Source organism: Sminthopsis crassicaudata, chromosome 4 (assembly GCF_048593235.1).
Source record: "Sminthopsis crassicaudata isolate SCR6 chromosome 4, ASM4859323v1, whole genome shotgun sequence".
In the NCBI taxonomy this organism is placed as follows: domain Eukaryota; kingdom Metazoa; phylum Chordata; class Mammalia; order Dasyuromorphia; family Dasyuridae; genus Sminthopsis; species Sminthopsis crassicaudata.
This window is the reverse complement of record NC_133620.1, coordinates 356504659-356523458: the sequence shown is the minus strand read 5'-3', so window position 1 is coordinate 356523458 and position 18800 is coordinate 356504659. Positions and strand designations below refer to the sequence as shown.

Below are 18800 nucleotides of genomic sequence, written 5' to 3'. Positions count from 1 at the left end.
AGATTTGATTCTCTTTCCTTTTATGAAAATCAGGGAAACATTTGCCTTGTTTCACTCCTATAATACTTTCCCTATTCTTCAGTCTTTTTAAATAGCATCAACAGTGGCTCAGCACTCACATCTATCAATTCTTTCATTATCTAAGGATATCTTTCCTCTGAACCATGGACCTGGATTCATCACAAGCAGTCAGATGCTCTCTTGCTATTTCCTTACTTACCTTGGGCATCAATTCCCAATTAGCCATTTGAATTCTGACCTTTCCAAACCAAAGATCATTCTCCTTGGCAGAAAAAAAGAAGCAAATTAAGCATCAAGTAGCACTACCTTCTGTTTATTGTCAGTTTTCATCACCTCCATATAGCTCGGCTAGGTCTTCCTGTCATCTTCAATATACCCAACTTTTTAAATTGTCCTTTTCTTCTCTTACCAGCTTCAATGTGAACAAAACTCGAATTCTGGCTCAATTACTTATAACTTGTGTGACCTTAGGCAAGATATTCCCATCTATGGACCTCAACTTCCACCCCCATAAAATGAGATGATTATAATGTATAATTTCCAATCCTCTCAGCTCCTTTTCTTACGACATTATGCTTGGTCTACTAGAAACTGACCTGTGTAACATTTTCTACTGAATTGAGTCTTGGGGAGCAGGTCATCTGCAAAGAACTAAAGGGGCCAGGTTATTCCCTCTCCGAGGATTCAAGGAACTTGCTGAGTATGGACAAGAATATAATATTCAGATGAAAAGAAGAAAGTTAAATAAACCATTATTTTACTTATTCTGTTTAAAATAAGTAACTTTATTCTATTCTCCATCGCAATAAAATTATCCAGATAACTGGAGTTTCATAAACATAGATCAATATGCTTCCTTAAGAATACTACTATGTTTCAGGGAGCAACTTATGCCTAGAAGAGAATTTGTCTTTCTACAGACATGACACTTTCAAAAAGTTAGAGAAGGAATCTGAGAGAATATTAAATCCAACTTCTTCATTTTTCAGTTGAGGAAACTGAGACCCAGAGAGAAGTGACTATTCTAAGTAGCAGAGATAGGTCTTCTGACTTTGTAAAGTTTCTATTGAAACTCCTGAAAGTTTCTATTAAATACTATTGTAGTTGAATCCTGCCATCGAGCTAGTCAACTAGAGGAAAACTTGAGTTCAAATCCTGCCTCAGCCATTTACTACCTATGTGATCTTGGTCATTTGACACTCTTTACAATTTTCTCATCTACAAAATGATCTGGAGAAGGAAATAGCAAACAACTCTAGTATCTTTGCCAAGAAAAACCCCAAGTTGGGTCATGAAGAGTTGGACACAATTGAAACAGCTGAAAAAGTCATCAAATAAGATCTATGATTCAGTTGGCTGTCAATCACCCTATACTTTCCTCCTTACTGTCACAACTCAGACTATTTTTTGTTGAGGTGTGAGTCATTTTTGATTGTTCCATTTGTCAGCTCCATTCCCACATGGTAGCCTCTCCTGGTCCTTTCAAATCCAGTTTTGTTTCAACCATTCACTTTAAGATCATGGTGAAACAACAATTTAATTTGATTAAATAAAAGTTTGTTAAGAATCAAGACTGTATTATGAAAATATTATGAAAAATAATAATAAAAACATTACTTCCCCCCTTCCTACTTAAAAATCCACATTCAGGTTGGAGCCCACTTCCTCCTTCTTAATTCTGCCATACAGCCCAGAAGTACAATATCTTATAACAGAACTCGCAGTAAAATAGTGCACAGGAAGCTTACTCACCAGAGGTGGCAGGCATTGGGATAGAGGAGTGCTATGGAAGCTTTCTGTGATTCTGAACAAGACAACAGTCTAATCCATCTCCAAAGTCCCAATAACTCTACTCCATGATCTGACTCATGCATCTATGCCTCCCTATTATTACCTCTAAGCTGAAAATAAGTGCTGCTTAAATGTTCCAGAGTTTAATGCCTATGGATGCCACGGACCATTGCAAGCTAACATTGGCAAGAGGAAGAGGACAGGTACGGCTGGATGCTTGCCTCAGCTGCCATTTCCTTTTTTCACTCCTTTCTCTTTCCAATTTTCTATGTGGCTCCTGGGTTTGAATCACTTCCACAATAGAGCCAATCCAGATCATGCTGGCAATGAAGTCAACCAGATATTGTACTGGTCCTGGCATTCCTGTGAAATCATCATCCCTACACAGCTCTGTACCCCACACATGAAGAGATTGAACAAAGAGACTTAAAGCCTGAATAATTAAAAAAAAAACATGTAATTATATGAAAACAGATGATCTCATGCGTTCTTCACTACTAAATCCAGATGTTATCTCTGGTCCCCTCTGCATTTCCCTCAAAACATTGCCCAATCACTTAACCAGCAATACCAAATAAAGTGTGCTAAAGAAAGAGCAATAAAGAAGGCAGCACACCAGATAAAATGCTAGGATTGGAATCAGAAAAACTCATCTTCATGAGTTCAAATCCAGCCTCAGATTTCCTCAGTTTCCTCATCTGTAAAGTTAACTAGAGAAGAAAATGACAAACTGCACCACTATTTTTGCCAAGTAAACCCCAAATGGGGTCATCAAGAGTCAGGCCCAACAAGTTATGTTTTCCTCCTTGATTAAATCGTTAAAATTGGAAAGTTACTTCCCACTGTTACTCTCCCACCTAATACCCCTACCTTTGCAAGTTAGGGTAGTTGTTGCTTTAAAGATATTGATACTTTCTTCTAGATGTGGTTCAGAGTTTGCTCCCTAAACACCAGAGTATAATAGTAATAATAATATCTAGTGTTTATAGGTATTATAAATACCTATCTTCACTGGAGCCTAAGGTGCTGTGCTATTATTTCCCATTTTACAGTTAGGGAAACTGAGGCAAACAAAGATTAAGTGACTTGCCAAGACTCACAAAGCTAGTCAGGTCTTGCTGACTCCAAACCCAGCATCCTATCCATTATACTACTGTAGCCACTTCAGAACCTGGGAAGAACATTCTGATTCTCAGTTAGTAGGACACAATGGATAACTCGGACAAGAGAGACTGAATTAGTTGAATAACTTGAGATGTCTCCACTGCTTATATTTGTTCAATACCCTGTGACTATGGCTAAGAAATTATTCTTTTGTTAATTCTTTAATGATCTATGAGTGTCTTATTTTGTTTCAATTTTGTATTAGGCCCAGGCCAGAGCAGAAAGAAATTTATTAAAAAGGAAGAGAAAAATAATCTTAGGCCTAATAAATATTCTGGATAGCCATTGTACAAGGAATTTCTTTCTTAACTTATATTTAGCTCACAAGCCAAAGACAGACAGGGACCAGTGCCTATATATATACACCCATTGATAATATAAGGTATTAGCATCTTTCAGGGTCTCCTCAATTGTCTTGCATAGGTAACATGTAGTAGAAAAATCACAAGGTGTAGGCTTAAGAGATCTTGGGTTTGTTGGGGTTTAATGATATATCATAGACAAGGGATTCACCTATAAAATGGAAATAATAGTGCTTATATTGCCAACTTCAAAGGTTGTTTTAGAGAAAGTAATTTTGGAGCTATTTAATATGAGCTCATTATACATCACGTAAGCAAGGGTAAAGACTTTTTATTCTTTTGGAAACAGAGAGATTGTCTGAAACTGTATGAAAGGTATATTGGTCAACCTGCCATCTTGGGGAAGAAGTAGGGGGAAGGAGGGGAAAACTTGGAACAAAAGGTTTTACAATTGTCAGTGCTGAAAATTACCCATGCATATATCTTGCAAATAAAAAGCTATAATAATAAAAAAAAAAGAAACTGTATGAAAGGATCCTGACAGTGGAGGAGATTCTTAGAGCCTGTAGTTCTCTGGAACCTAATTTGAAATAGAACATAGACTTAGAGCCAAACAAGACCATAAATTCAATTTAAGTTCAACTGCGCAGAGACAGCTAGGTGATATAGGGGTGAAACTCTGACTCTGAACAAATCCCTTAATCTATGTCACCTAAGTTTCCTCATCTATAAAATGGAAATAAGAAAAGAAGCACCAAGTACTGAGAAGCCAAATTAAAATTTAATTGGGAAAAAATTAACAAAATAAATAAAAATATATTAAACAGAATGTTTAAATTGGTTTAAAGGATTAAATCACAATATGGTTTAATGGCCCATTTCTATTTGAGTTCGATACCACTGAATAAAAGTATCTATCTCCCAGGGTTGTTGTTGAGGATCAAAGGAGATTTTCATCAAATGCTATATGAATGCTGGTTATTATTATTCTAGTCCAATATTCTAAAATTTTACATATGGGGAATATGAGGAACAAGAAGTTAAATGAATTGTGCAAAACCACACAAGCAGTTAAGTGACATGTAAACTCAGGACTTAAACTCAATTCTTTTGACTCTAAAATCAGCTCTGTCTCCACAATATAATATTAGCACTATTTAGTTGGTTCTGCTGTTGGCCACACACTAAATCTTACAATGTGAAATTAATAGAGAGAAATTGGACACTGAATCCTGATTTATAAAATATACAAAAAGTTTCCTTTACACCCACACACAAACTTATATACATACACAGATTTATTACTACTATACTTGGGGGAGGGGGAAGCACAGTGAGGATGGGGATGGGTAATCAACCCTTGATGAAGGGAAGGTAGTAAGCAGACATCCAAGGCTTTTTCTTAGCTTGGACTCCCTCGAGTAGTTTCTACAAGGGCATCCATTCTATGCTGTCATAGTTACCATGCAGACTCAGATGTTATACAAAATGCCACCACATGACAAATGCTGGCTCACCACTTCTGGTCCAGGTGCACATCCTCCATCCTGACACTGTGATAGATGTTCTATTGTTATTCTCAAAGTACACTCTAGCATGATATTTTCTTCAGCCAACTTCTGTAACTTCACCCACACAATCCTTACACACAGTCTCTACTCAAGCATTCAGATATGTGCTCAATCGAACTCTCTGGCACCTTTGCAATTTCATCCCTTCTGATTGTATGTCTTTGGCTTATATTAAGTAGTCCATCTTATTATTAATATTGCATGATATTACTTTGCTATTTAGAGGATTACATAAGTGAGGATATTCCTTCCCATGAAGATCACAATCACCACACCTTTAGACATAGTTTTCATGAGTTTCTATGGCTTTAAAAAGAAAAAATTAGCATCATTGACTAAGCCTTTGGTCATGAACATGGTCTTGAGATGACAGATATATAGTCCATTACTCATAGCTTTCTAGGTCAATACCCTATATAGTCATAGCCTTCATGAACTTAGGATCACACCATTGTGAGAAGTCAAAATAGGCCTTTATTAGCTGATATTTATTAGCAGATATTGATAGGTACAGCTAATATGGTACATAAGAATAACCTTTATTGTATGTTTAGTCTTCTTTGAAGCATTAATGAGAAAACAATGTTAAGGTTTTATTGGTCAGCAGAACTAATAGAATAAGCTTCGGAACTTTGGACTCTTTCCCCAGAACTGGCTAGGCTCTGATAAATGAAATTAACTCACCTGGAACCAGGCCTCTAGGTTACTTTTCATCCACCATTTCTAAACTATGTTTACCCCTTGTCCTTTTAGGTTCCCCTTTGTGTTAGGATATAATTTCCATGATGGCAGAAACTTCCTTGCTTGCATGTATTAGTATTCCTAGTGCCTACCATAGTGCCTAGCTATAGAATAAGTTATCCACCTATCTATCTTATCTGTCTGACTACCTTTTTACCTGTTTCTCTATTTATCTAGCTAACTAGCTGTCTAATTAAATACCTATTAAAATATTTATTTACCTATCTATGACTTTTTTACCTGTATGCCTGAATATTTATTTACCTATCAATATATCTATGTATCCATCTGTTTTTCTATTTATTTAACTACCTATCAATATATCTATCTTTATCATCTATCCATCTATTTATCTCTCTGCTACCTGCCTATTTATTTACCTATCTATCAATATAGCTATCTACCCATCTATTTATTTTTCTTTCTACTCACCTATCTATTTAACTACATATATATATATTTCTCATATATACATATATATGCATATATGTCTGTTAATGAGATAGTCAGATTTTGATCAGTTGGAGAAACTGGCCAAGGCAGGGCTTATTGGTTCTTTGGGAATCATTTTCTTTCTATAGAGAAACTTTGAAGACTTCTTGGATCCAAAAAAAAAATTTTCATAGTTATCTAATGGGAGCTGACAGTAGTCAATGAGACATGCCCTTTCTGTTAGCTGATTACCAATGCAACATTTATTTCAACAAATGCAGACATTGAGTCCCTGCTATATTGTACTGGGGTTGTAAAGGCAAAATAACAAAAACAAAACAAAATTGTTCTGTGTTTAGAAATTCTCTTATTTGAGTGAGAATTTATTTTTTAATATTATAATACATTAAAATACCACCATTTCTGCCTTCAAAGATTTATACTATACTAGGGGTCAGAATAGCTACAGCTTGTTCTAGTGGATAGAGAAATCTATCCTTGAAGCAAAAATAATAATAATGACAACAATAACTAGCATTTACTGAGCACTTCAAAATTTAAAAAGCATTTTTTCATTTGATTCCCACAACAGCCCTAAAAAGTAGATATTATTATTATCATTTTACAAATTAGGAACTAAGTCTGGATCAGGGTAATTTACCCAGAATCACACAGCACGTGATAGATATCAGATTTGAACCTGCATTCTCAGACTCCAAAGTCAGCATTCTTCCCACTATATCATCTTGTCTCTTGACAGAGTTTGCCAAGATCTGGCCTGTGAGGAGAATCATGATAACTAGAGACTAATCATATCCATGAGAGCTATGGACAACAAAAGACTTTTCTTCCTTCAATCACTTCCCATCATAATTTTCTGACCACCTCTACTGTACTTATCTACCCAGGAACCTCTGGAAGAAAGTATCATCAAATGCTCCATCCCAGGGATATTCTAATTTGAATACAAGCTTTGCTTTACTTGGAACTCCCCCCGTCCCTATATTGTAATGATTTCCTGCTGGATTTGGAGGCAGAACCTTGGTTCAAATCCTGTCTCTTCTACTTCCTTTGTGACATTGGGCAAAGTCATTTAAATCTCTAGGTCTGTTAAATAAAGACAGTGAACTAAATAGATTAGGTTTTCTTCAAACTCAAAACCTATGATCCTTTGATCCTATATATTTTTCAAATCCCTTTCATTTTGATCTACAGCCTAAGAGAAAACTCTTTTCCCCTGTTCCTCTCTCTGTGGACCTTCATCCCTATCCATTTGACATCCTAACCTCCCAATTCATCCTCTTCCTCAATTTTTATGGCTACTATCTCTGTTCTAGATTAAACACTCAGAATGGTATCACCCATAGGAATTCAATATCACCAGTAACTATTCCACATCCTATTGAAATTCAATTCTCTGCACAGTCTTCTGACCTTCTCTCCCATTTCTCCTCACATACTGAAAAAGAAAATCCTTATGACAAATATGCACAGCAAATAAAAAATTCCCTCACTGCCATGTCTTAAACAGATATCTTATTCTGCATCTTAAATCTATCACCTCTCTGAGGAAGAGGGAAGCATGCTTTATCACTGATTTTCAGAATGATAGTTGGTCATTTCATTGACCAGAATATGTAGGTTTTTCAAAGTTATTTTCCTCTTATTCTGCTCACTATTTTCTATATCAGTTCATGCAAGTCTTCCCAAGATCCTTTGAAACTGTCCCTTTCATTATTTCATTACCTTTAGAGGCCATAATTTGTTCAGCCCTTCCCTAACCAATGGACACAATCTTAATTTCCAGTGCTTTGCCACTACAAAGAGAGCTACCACAGCAATAGCAATCTGTATCTTTTCTTCATTCACTGCTCTCTTTGGGGAACCACTGTGCTATTCCTCATATACCTGCTCACATTATGTTCTCTAATCATAGGTTCATAGATTAAGAGCTTTTTTTAGAGATCAAATCTTTCCAAGTTATCTATATTCTTCTCTTCCTTCTAGGTTCATTCCTCAATTCTTTGACCAGCCATTTTAACAAGGCCCTTCCCCAATGTAAGCAGCCAGCTTGGCCAGGCTATTCCATCTGCCATACCGTCTAGTGGTTCTTCTAGGATTCATAGGTACCCCTAATTAGAGCTAGTGGTATTTTAGAGCTATGGCTTATATCTAATAGGATAAAATAAAGCTGGGGTAGGCAGGACTTGGAGATTAGATAAAACCAGTAGAGTCAATAGAAGGTGGATGGAGGAGAAAACTATTAGAATTATAGAATCTGAGTTCAAAACTTAGTTTACTATTATCTGTGTGATATTGGGACAAGTTTTTTTAATTTATTTTTCTCTCTTGTCCTCAGTTTCTTCATCCATAAACTAAAGTGGGTGGATTAGATGGTCCTTCCTGTCTCTCAATCTATGATCCTATCACTCACTATATGGTCTCAACAACAAAGAACATAAGAAAGTTAAAGCACCTAAATGGTTAATATCAGCCAGATCAGGCATTGAGATACAGGGAGATACCCCAGTTATTGTTAAGTCATTTTTCCATCATGTTTGACTCTCTGTGACCCTATATGGGGTTTTCTTGGCAGAAATAACTGGAATTAACCATAAGTCATTTCCTTCTTCAACTCATTTTACAGATGAGGAAACTAAGGCAAATAGGGTTAAGTGATTTGCTCAACATCACGCAGCTAAATGTCTGAGGCCTGATTTGAATTCATGAAGTTCAGTCTTCCTGACTCCAGGCCCAGCACTCTATCCACTGTGCCTCCTAAATATACAGCAGGTAAACACTATCTGGAATGAGCAGAGTCTGGCAGGAGGCTATTGAAAAGCTTTTATCAAGGCCTGACAGTGGATGACCAACCTTTTTGAGTCTTTAATAGTAAGGATTTAGCCTTGGAAGTTTGAGGAGCAGTCCCTGGAAGAACCAGGGAAAAAAAGGCAAAGCCTTCTACATCAGAAGAACTGAAATATGAGTCTAGGAAGGAATTCAGACAAAGGGGAAAATAAATACAGAAACTAATTATAGATTCATGAGATCTGGAGCATACTACTCCATTCCTTTCTAGATGAAGAAATGACTCGAGGGGCCCCATGAATTGTCCATGCTCATCCAAGTAGTATGAGCAGCAATTTGAATCCGGTACTAAACCTGTTATCATTTCCACTACATCTCTAGGATAGGGATACAAGGCATGTATTTGGATATGATCAGAGATATAGCATTCTAGCCCAGAAGAAAGTTTCCCTGGAGCCCTCAACTTTCTCCACTTTTTAAACACGAATTTGCTGTAAGCAATACTTCAACATTAGATGTGTTTCTTTATTGTTACTCCTTAGAGATTTTGGAGTAACAGAAAAAAAATAAGACAGGGTCCAGTTGGAACCATGGTTCTAAGTCAGAGTAGAACCATGGCAAAATATCACGTTTCCCTGCACAGTCTCAGTATATGATACTAATCAAATTGCTTCTATACTTCCTGGTCCTGCTTGAAGAGCCCCCCAGATCAGTGAATATGTTTACTTTCCAACATTAATTCTAACAAGGTGGATCAATTTTAATATTCCCCATCTTGACAAAGCTTTTGTGAGCAAAAAATGTTGTGAAGAAAGACTGCTTAATAGTCTGAACTATGACAAGTATCTGGAATTTTTAAAGATCTCCCTTTCCCTGAGGAAAAAGAAACTCCTTGGAGTGAGTTTAAAAGACTGCTTTCTACAAAGGAAGAAAGGGAGGAATAATAAATGAAAAACACAAAGGGCTTTACTGGCACCCATGAAATATAAAAAGATCCAGCGAAAGTTTCCCAATACCTTTGGTGGGTCTCCTCTTGTAGAGGAAGGGCTTTGTAGGAGAAGATAGACAACAATGACAGACTGATACTCTTATCAAGGGTTGAAGTGTTAAAGTTATGAGTATGAAGATCTGGCTCACAAAAGCGTGAAGTGTCATTCATCCCTAGCTCTTAGAGGCCCATTGCTGACAACTTTATCTCTCAGATTAAAGACTAATTCTTAAGCCTGGCATTTGAGACCTTACACAGCCTGGCTCTAATCTGTCTTTCCAGACTTATAACATATTAACTATCTCCTTCACTACCCTACATCCCAGCAAAATTGAACTTCTGTTGTTCCCTAAAATTGGTGTATCACAATGATATTACAATATGCCTCTATGAGAATATATGTACACTCTGTCTATACCACAAATGATTTCCAAACACCCATTCACTCTTTCTCACTTTTGACTCTCAGTATCTCTATTCCTTCAGTTCAACTGTCACTTTCTTTGTGAAAATATTCACTCTGATATTTTCTCCATCCTCAGATATTTTTAGGGCATTTAATCAGAACTTCCTCTGTCCCTTTCACTTTCTAGCCTATATTATTATACTTATCTCTGTTCATGTTATAACCCTCCTTTCAATTGTAAGCTCCTTGAAGCTAGGATTCATTTTGAGTATATTTACATCTCCAGAATTTTCCAAAGTACCTTGCAAATAGTAAGCAATTAATACCCATTGAAATAAATTGAATTAAAATTGCATTTGCATTTCAGATCATCCTATTTCTCACATAACTACATGATGAAAGTTTTTGGCCTTGTTTTTTTCCCCCTAGATGATGCATATTTGCTACAGGGGCTTAATATAGAAGAACTGTATCCTGAGACTTCTAGCTTCATTACCTATGATGGGTCGATGACTATCCCACCCTGTTATGAGACAGCAAGTTGGATAATAATGAACAAACCAGTCTACATAACCAGGATGCAGGTGAGTAGCTCTGTGGTCTCTGGGAAGGAGATGATTTGGTAGGAATATTAGCCCAGCCTTTTGAAGTGATGTGAATTTAAAATGCTTTCATCATTTTGCCCTAGAGAAGAATATAATTGCATCAGTTGAGTCTAAGAGTATCTGCCTGTGTGCTGGAGAAGAACACTGAAGAACAAACAATACTTGGATTCTAACTCTAGCCCAGCCATTTTCTGACTTTATATATTGAATAAATCACTTTGCTTCCTTGAGACTGTGTATCACCTTCCTTGACATAAGGACTCAAGTAGATCAGGTTTAAAGATCCTTCCAGATGGGATATCCTATGATTCTGTGTTTTTAAATATAATATGTATCCCATATTTAAGGGCATCTATACCCATTCCCCCAAGGTTCTTCATACCCTCAGGAGCTTAGGGGAGGTGTATTTCTCAGTCTTTCATCTCTGCCATTGACTCTAGTCAATGGCCTCCCTATTATTTTAACATCAATTCCTTTTGATCAATTACACCAGATTAATTTTTACAAAGGAAGATTTATTTCAAAACTATAGCTAGAAAAATGGGCATTATGCAAACCCTTCCCTCCAGTTCCTGGGGAGCAATGTTCTCCTCATACCATCTTAGTTTCTGGGAAAGAGAATGAAATTTGGTTCACAGATTAACTCAATTCCTATATTGCACAAATCCCACCAGATTTAAGCCCAAAACCCCAGTGGATTAACATCCAGTACTGTTGCTCCTCAAAGCTTTCCTGCTGGACTGACTACAACATCTGATCTGGAATTCTAGGTATATCAAGAGCCCCATGGTTTAGGTTTTTAGATTAGGATTCCTCTCTCACAGCCCCTCAAAATGTAAAGGATAAACAGAACAGACTAAAGCCCTAAGACTAAAGGGAGGGGAAAATGCCCAACAAGTATTATCAATGTTCCCCATGGCAAGATATCACTTGCTATGAATAAAGGAATATTCCAACCTTAAATATGTCTGAAAAAAAAAACAACTATGAATATGGTCAGGTGGGTTTGAAAATGCAGGCATTTCTGGCCAACCAACCAATGGAAAAAATACCCAGCAACATGATGGACAGTCCACCATGAGCATGTACCACCTAGCTGCCTCTGTGCAGGAGATATAATTGGACAGGAAGGATAATTGAATTCATTGCAAGGGAATTTTTGCCACCATCCTCACTTTCTAAATTTGCAGTGATGGGTATTTCATAGTGGATCATTCATAGGACTTCCTCCCTGACCCCACTAATGCCAGATATTAGGATGGGCTGTGTGTGACCGGCTGCTTGCTTTCTCACAGATGCACTCCTTACGACTGCTCAGCCAGAATCAGCCCTCCCAGATCTTTCTGAGCATGAGTGACAACTTCCGGCCTGTTCAGCCACTCAACAACCGCTGCATCCGCACCAACATCAACTTTAGTTTACAGGGGAAGGACTGCCCAAATAACAGAGCTCAGAAGCTACAATATAGAGGTGAGCACAACTGTCCAGGAGATCCCCAGGACTTGACCTGCTTTGTCTTGTCCTATCTGTACTATCCTTCTATAACATGGCCCTGTGTTATTGTTAACCATTAACCAGTTTGGAGGACAATCCTTAGAAAAAATGGCTTAGGAGATACCCTAGTATCTGCAGAACAATATTAAAGCTATATATAGGGATATAACTACATTATCAATAATCTGGAATCAATAGATAGATTTCCTAGCAACTCAACCTCCCTATTGCAAAAATAAATTTTCTACCCCACTCCAGCCTGAGTCGTCAAATATCAAACTTCCCTCAGGGGATGTCCACCCAGAATTCATATAAAGGGAAGTTTGAAGCCACAGAAATTTCCAAAGAGTATTTTCTAATTTGTAGAGGGTCAGCCATCCACAGCAGTGAGAGAATGCAGGAGTTGCGTCCTTGATGGTTCCATGATCTCATGAAGGTGGTGTCTTATTCCACCATGGTGACAGATCTCATCTTATGGGATTTTTATCCATGATTTTCCATAAATCCTTTATAGAGACTTGACCAATGTGTTATACACCTTCCTCTGGATCTTTTAATGTATTGTGGACTTTTGTTTAAGAGGAAGTGGATAGAGCCAGCCTTGAAATTGAGAAAACCTGGATTCAAATCTTTCACACCTGCTGAAGGTGTGACCTCAGACAAGGCACTTACTTTTGCTATGCCTTAGGCAGTTCTCCAGGACTATTAGCTGCAATAATAGGGGACATTTCTTCTCTGCAACTTCTCTGTGTAAAGGAAATCTCAGGTCTAGTTCATTTGAAAAATAGTAGTATCAAAAACAATGTTTAGTCAGTCAGATCTGACTCTTCTTGAGTCCACTTTAGGTTTTCTTGTCAAATATACTACAGTAGTCCTGGGAAGATCTATAGGAACTGATACAAAGTGAAGCAAGTAGGACCAAGAGATCACTGTACACAGTAATATTTTAATGATGATAAACTATAAATGACTTGGGTAATCTAATCAATACAGTGATTCAAGACAATTCTGAAGGACTCAAGATGAAAAATGCTATCCCTCTCTAGGGAGAGAATTGATGAACTCGGAGTGCAAAAATTAAAGTATAATTTTGTCACTTTATTTTTCTTGCTTTTTTCTTTTGCTTTCTTTCTATTTTTGCAACATGGCTAATAAAGAACTATGCTTTGAATGATTTCACTTCAATAATTGATACCATATTACTTGCCTTGCCAATGGGTGGAGAGGGACCAGAGAGAGAGAATTTGGAATTTTTTTTAAAAGCTAAAAATAACTAAATTTTGTGAAAATAAAAAAAAAAAATACTGGAATGGTTTGCCATTTCCTTCTCCAGCTCATTTTACAGATGAGGAAATTGAAGAAAACAGGGGGAAGTGATTTGCCCAGCTAATGTCTGAGGCCAGATTTGGCCTTGGATTCTCCTGACTCCAGGCTTGGAACTCTATCTACTACACCATCTAACTGGATCTGTAACAATAACAATTTGGTCTGCAAAAATCCTCTATTGATTCCTTATTGTGACATGTAGCTGTCCTCAGACATAAGCATAAGTCCTCAGAAGTGAATGAAGCAGGAAGAAAATCAACTATGCTAGATATAGCCAACATAGAAAGGATTCATGTTCAGATCTACTGAAAAATTGTATTTCTGTCTTCTGAGGGCCCACCTACCAATACCAAGCCAGTTATAAGCTAGGGAAGTTTTGGGCCACAGTAATTTCCAAAGGGTATTTGCTAACTTGTAGAGGGGTGGGACATCCACAGTGGTAAGAGAAAACCCACAAAGTCAATCAGCAAGTATTTATTAAGTACTATTTATCAAGAACTGAGCTGAGGATACAAAAAAAGCAAAAACAAAACCCCTGCCCTCAAGGAATTCATATTCTAAAGGGAGAGGCAATATACAACCAATTCTGTATATTCAAAATATACACAGGTTAAATTCAAAATAATCCCTTTTTTTAAAAATGTTTATATTACTTTTTACAATTTTGAGTTCTGAATTCTCACCCTCACTCCAGTCAACAGCCCTGCTCATTAAGAAGGCAAGCAATATATCAATTATACATGAAAAGTTATACAAATATATTTCCATGTTAGCCATGTTTCAAAAACAAGATAGAAAAAGAAAATTAAAAAGGAAGCTTCAATCTTTAATCAGGGTTCATCAGTTCTCTCTCCAGGGAGCATTTTTTATTAAGAGTCCTTTGGGATTGTTGGATTATTGTATTACTCAGAGTAGTTAAGTGTTTCACAGTTGATCATAATCATAATATTGCTTTTACTGTGTACAATGTTCTCCTGGTTCTCCTCACTACACTTTGGATCAGTTCACATAAGATTTCCCAGATCTTCCTAAAATCATCCCTCTCATCATGTCTTAAAGGCACAACAGTATTACATTATGATCATATACTACATTTAGTTCAGCCATTCCCCAAATTGAGGGGCATCCCCTCAATTTCCAATTCTTTGAATAGAAGGTAATTCTAAAGGGCTTATCTCACTAGCAGTAGGCAATGGAGAGGAAATAGGAAAGGTCTCCTGCAGAAGGCAGGAGTTAAAGCCAGGGAAGCAGAAACAGAGATAAAAGAGAGCATTCCAGACATGGGGGATAGCTAGTGCAAATACAAAGACAATGTCATGCAGGATACTCATCTAAGAACATTCATTAGTGAGATACCAAGAGACAGAGGTTCATATGGGCTGTGGTTCAGGATAGACCACCAGCTCAATAGATACAAGCATAAATTCTTAGAGTATTTATATATCAATGCACTGTTTGGGTTGGTTCATCCATTGTCCCTTACCTCTACTGCATGAATTAGATATAATAATAGCTATAGTACTTATGTAGCATTTTGTGTGCATGTGCATGTATACATATATACATATAAATATATGTGTTCTATGTGTCTATGTTCTCATTAGCATCCCCATTTTACATTTGGGGAAACTGAGTCTCGGAGAAATTAAATTAAAATAATTATTCTGTTCTTCCTCCCCCCTTTTTAGTAAACGAATGGCTGCTCAAATGAAGAAACCAAGCCCAGATGAATTCCACCTCAGTGAAATGCTACAACTGTGAATTGACGTAACCTAGAATGCCCCCCTTCCCTTCCTTTTTCCCTCCTCCTTCCCTGCCCCAAGCTTCATTCATTCTCTGGACTGGTCCTTCCTACATGACAGTAGCTACAAGTCTGTAGCCCAGGAAAGACTCAGACCCACATAGATACACACCCGCATACATAAATCAGACACACACAAAAGCTGCCATGATGGGAAGTCAAGTTATTTTTTAAAAAACAAAAAGGTAATTCATAAGAGATCTGTCTTAGAAGATAATAACTTCAGCAAATGTGATTACAATTTTGATACCTTTTTCCTGAACTAACGAAACTACGCGGTGAGACTTTTCAGCCTTTGTACATATGAAATCTTCCCAAAAAAAAAAAAATGAGAAAAAGAGAGAGAAGAAACATATGGCTTCTCCAGCATCAGATGGACTTTGCTCTATGTATCAAGTAACCCCTGGAAAGCTGCCCTAGCACCCTCTCCCTATGGGTGACTGGCAAGTCAGAACAAAGAAGGTGGTTGATGAAACCAATTTCTAGGTTATAATCCTTCTGTTTATTTACTTTAAAAAAAAAGTTTTAACAGACATGTTGAGCGATACGCATTGTAAATATAACACTGCAGACTATAAAGAAATTGAATTCTTTCCCTATTTGTCACATATCTGTAGTAGGATTTGCCAAGATCAGAACTGATTCATTTTCTGTTCCTTGTTTTCCAAAGGTCATTCATTGTGTTTGGTTACTGTTAACAACTCAATAAATGTGTTTAACAAATTAATTTAGTTCCTTGGTTTGCTTTATTCTTTATCCTGGGATGAGCCTGCAGTTCTAGCCAGACTTCTATTCTTGTTCTTTCATCTCTTCCTTGTTTTTCAAGTAAATTCAACAGACATTTATACAGAAAGCTGTATTGAGTTAAATGCAATCAGAAATGCATTGGCCGAGTGCAGATAACTTCAGTTCGACTATATGATCCATCATTAATGAGTTAACCATCAGAATAAGAAGGCAAGTAGGCTTCTTTTGTTTTAAATTGTAATTCTACTATGTTTTGGGAAAGCCCATACTTGACTATATACATATATATGTGTGGGTGTGTGGGGGTGTGTATATATATATATATATATGTATATATACATATATATATATATATACACACCCCCACACACCCACACATATATATACACATATATACATATATATGTGTGTATATACATATACATATATATATGTATATATATACACATACACACATACATATATATACATATATGTATATATATGTGTGTGTGTGTTCTATGTGAGAAAAGGGTACATCTTCTCAGCAGATGTAATAGTCCTGAACACCATCCAAACAAATGCTTTTCTTATTTCTAATGGTCACTCCCTGTGTGGAATTGTTGTCCAGAAATCAATAAATGTGTTTAGTGATCTACCCAGTGGCCATATTTGAGCTTATTATAGGGTGGTGACTATCCCTTCTCAGACCAGTTGGGCTCAGTGACAGGCTCATGACTAAATAGTCAATGTAAATTCATTCCCAGAATTAGTTACTTAACCCCTTATTGAAAAGTCTTACCTGTTTAGTTATTGAAAGAAATAACATGGGAAACTCTATAGGCAAATCCAGTTACCTTACTTTCTCTTTATCTGTCTTGATTTTTCAAAATGAAGGTAAGCAGATAAACAATGTCTACATAAGATTGGAGGTAGTTGAAAAATCAAGTTAAACACTTAGAAATGCCAAATATAATGCCAAATATTCAGTTTTACAGAATATAGTAATTTAAAAGAGAACTTAGAGATTCAATTTCATTAAATTACAGATGGGAAAAGTGAGGTCCAATGGGAGACCAGATCAGGTCTTCTGCCAGGGTTCATTTCACTATATCTTGCTATGTCCAATCCAACTCAGTAATAATTTTTAAGCACCTACTCTGTCCAAAGCAGAAAATACAAACACAAAAATGGAACCCAGACACTGTGCTCCAGGAATTTATACCCAAGAGACCAATCAGCCTAAAAGCAAAGAGAAACTCAGGTCTCCAACGTGACACTATTAGATCAACAACAATTTCATCATATCCAAAGGTAAGTAACTAGATGGAACTAGTTACATGATCAAAAGGAATAGAAGAGTCCAAGTCACCTTTTGAGCAAAACTAACCCCAAAGTGCCTCAGTTTGCTGATCTGTAAAATGGGATCACTGCCATATTGTCCTCAAGTTATAATCTGGATAGAGACTTATAATGGAGATATGAAACAAAAGATGTGAGTTTTAAAGGTTACTTGGGAAAATATATACTCAGTCAAAAGGACCTAAGTTCAAATCCCAGCTCTATTACTTACAACCTGTGTGACCTTAGGGAAGTGACTGAAATCTCAGTTTTCCCATCAGTAAAATGAAATGGCTAAAGAAGATAATCTCTAAGGCCCCTTCCTGCTGTAGAGTTATGATTTTCTGTGATCCTGATATTGCCTCTGTCCAGCCATATGACCATAGAAATATTTATCTCTTTCTATGGCTTTCATTTCCCCTTCTATAAAATAAGGAGATTAGACAAGGGTTGTGAAGATTCTACCTAACATGAGAATCCTATGAGGAAAGAACTTCAATGAGACTTTTTAAAAGTCTTTTAAAAAATACTTTTAAAAAATTCTCTTTATCTCTTGTTTGAATATTACCTTCATTTCTTTCCTCTCTCCCCTCCCCCAAAAGCCATCTTTTCTGGCAAAAAATAAAGAGGGGAAAAAAAAAGCAATTTAATAATTAAAAAAGGAGAAATGTACATTTTCTCAATGCTTTTTGGGAGACATTTTAAGAGTTTAGTCATCTTAATGACTAATTCAGAGATAGGTTTTTAGGAGTAGGGGCTGTTCTTTTTTTGTATATTCTTATTGTCATTGTGTATATTTTCAAAATCTTGTTTACTTCACTGTATACTGTTCTTGTCTTTCCATGCTTCTCTGAATTCTTCAGTCATTATTTCTTTCTGCTCCATAATATTCCTTTAAATTCATGTACCATTTTGTTTTACCATTTCCTAAAATTTTCAGATGATTGAAGTGCTATGTTTCTTGTAATTGTTTGGTCATTTTGGTCACATGACTCTTCATGACCCCATTTGTGGTTTTCTTGGTAAGGACAAGAGAAGTTTGCCACTTTCTCCTCCAGCTCATTTTACAGGGGAGAAGACTGAGGCAAACAGGAGTAAGGGACTTACCCAATTTCAAACAGCTGATAAGGCCAAGATAGCAACACCTAGTTCTAAATAAACATGTGACAAATTCAGGATGGCCATTCTCTTTGGCAAAACACAGGTTTTTTATTTAGGGGAATAGGTTACAGACAAAATTAAGAAGTAAAATGGGAACCATGAGTGGCAAATATGAAATAAAG

The 18800-nt window shown here is 36.6% G+C and overlaps 1 protein-coding gene across 1 annotated transcript in view; it reads left to right on the top strand.

Annotated features, from left to right (window-relative positions):
- The window catches only part of CA10 (carbonic anhydrase 10), a 550225-nt gene extending 534048 nt beyond the window's left edge, over nucleotides 1-16177 (top strand). The window contains exons 6-8 of the mRNA XM_074261822.1: nucleotides 10654-10808; nucleotides 12125-12299; nucleotides 15338-16177. Of these exons, the coding sequence (XP_074117923.1) occupies nucleotides 10654-10808; nucleotides 12125-12299; nucleotides 15338-15360 (353 nt within the window). The 3' untranslated portion in view covers nucleotides 15361-16177. The remainder of the gene's footprint in view (nucleotides 1-10653; nucleotides 10809-12124; nucleotides 12300-15337) is intronic.
- Nucleotides 16178-18800: the final 2623 nt, after the last annotated feature.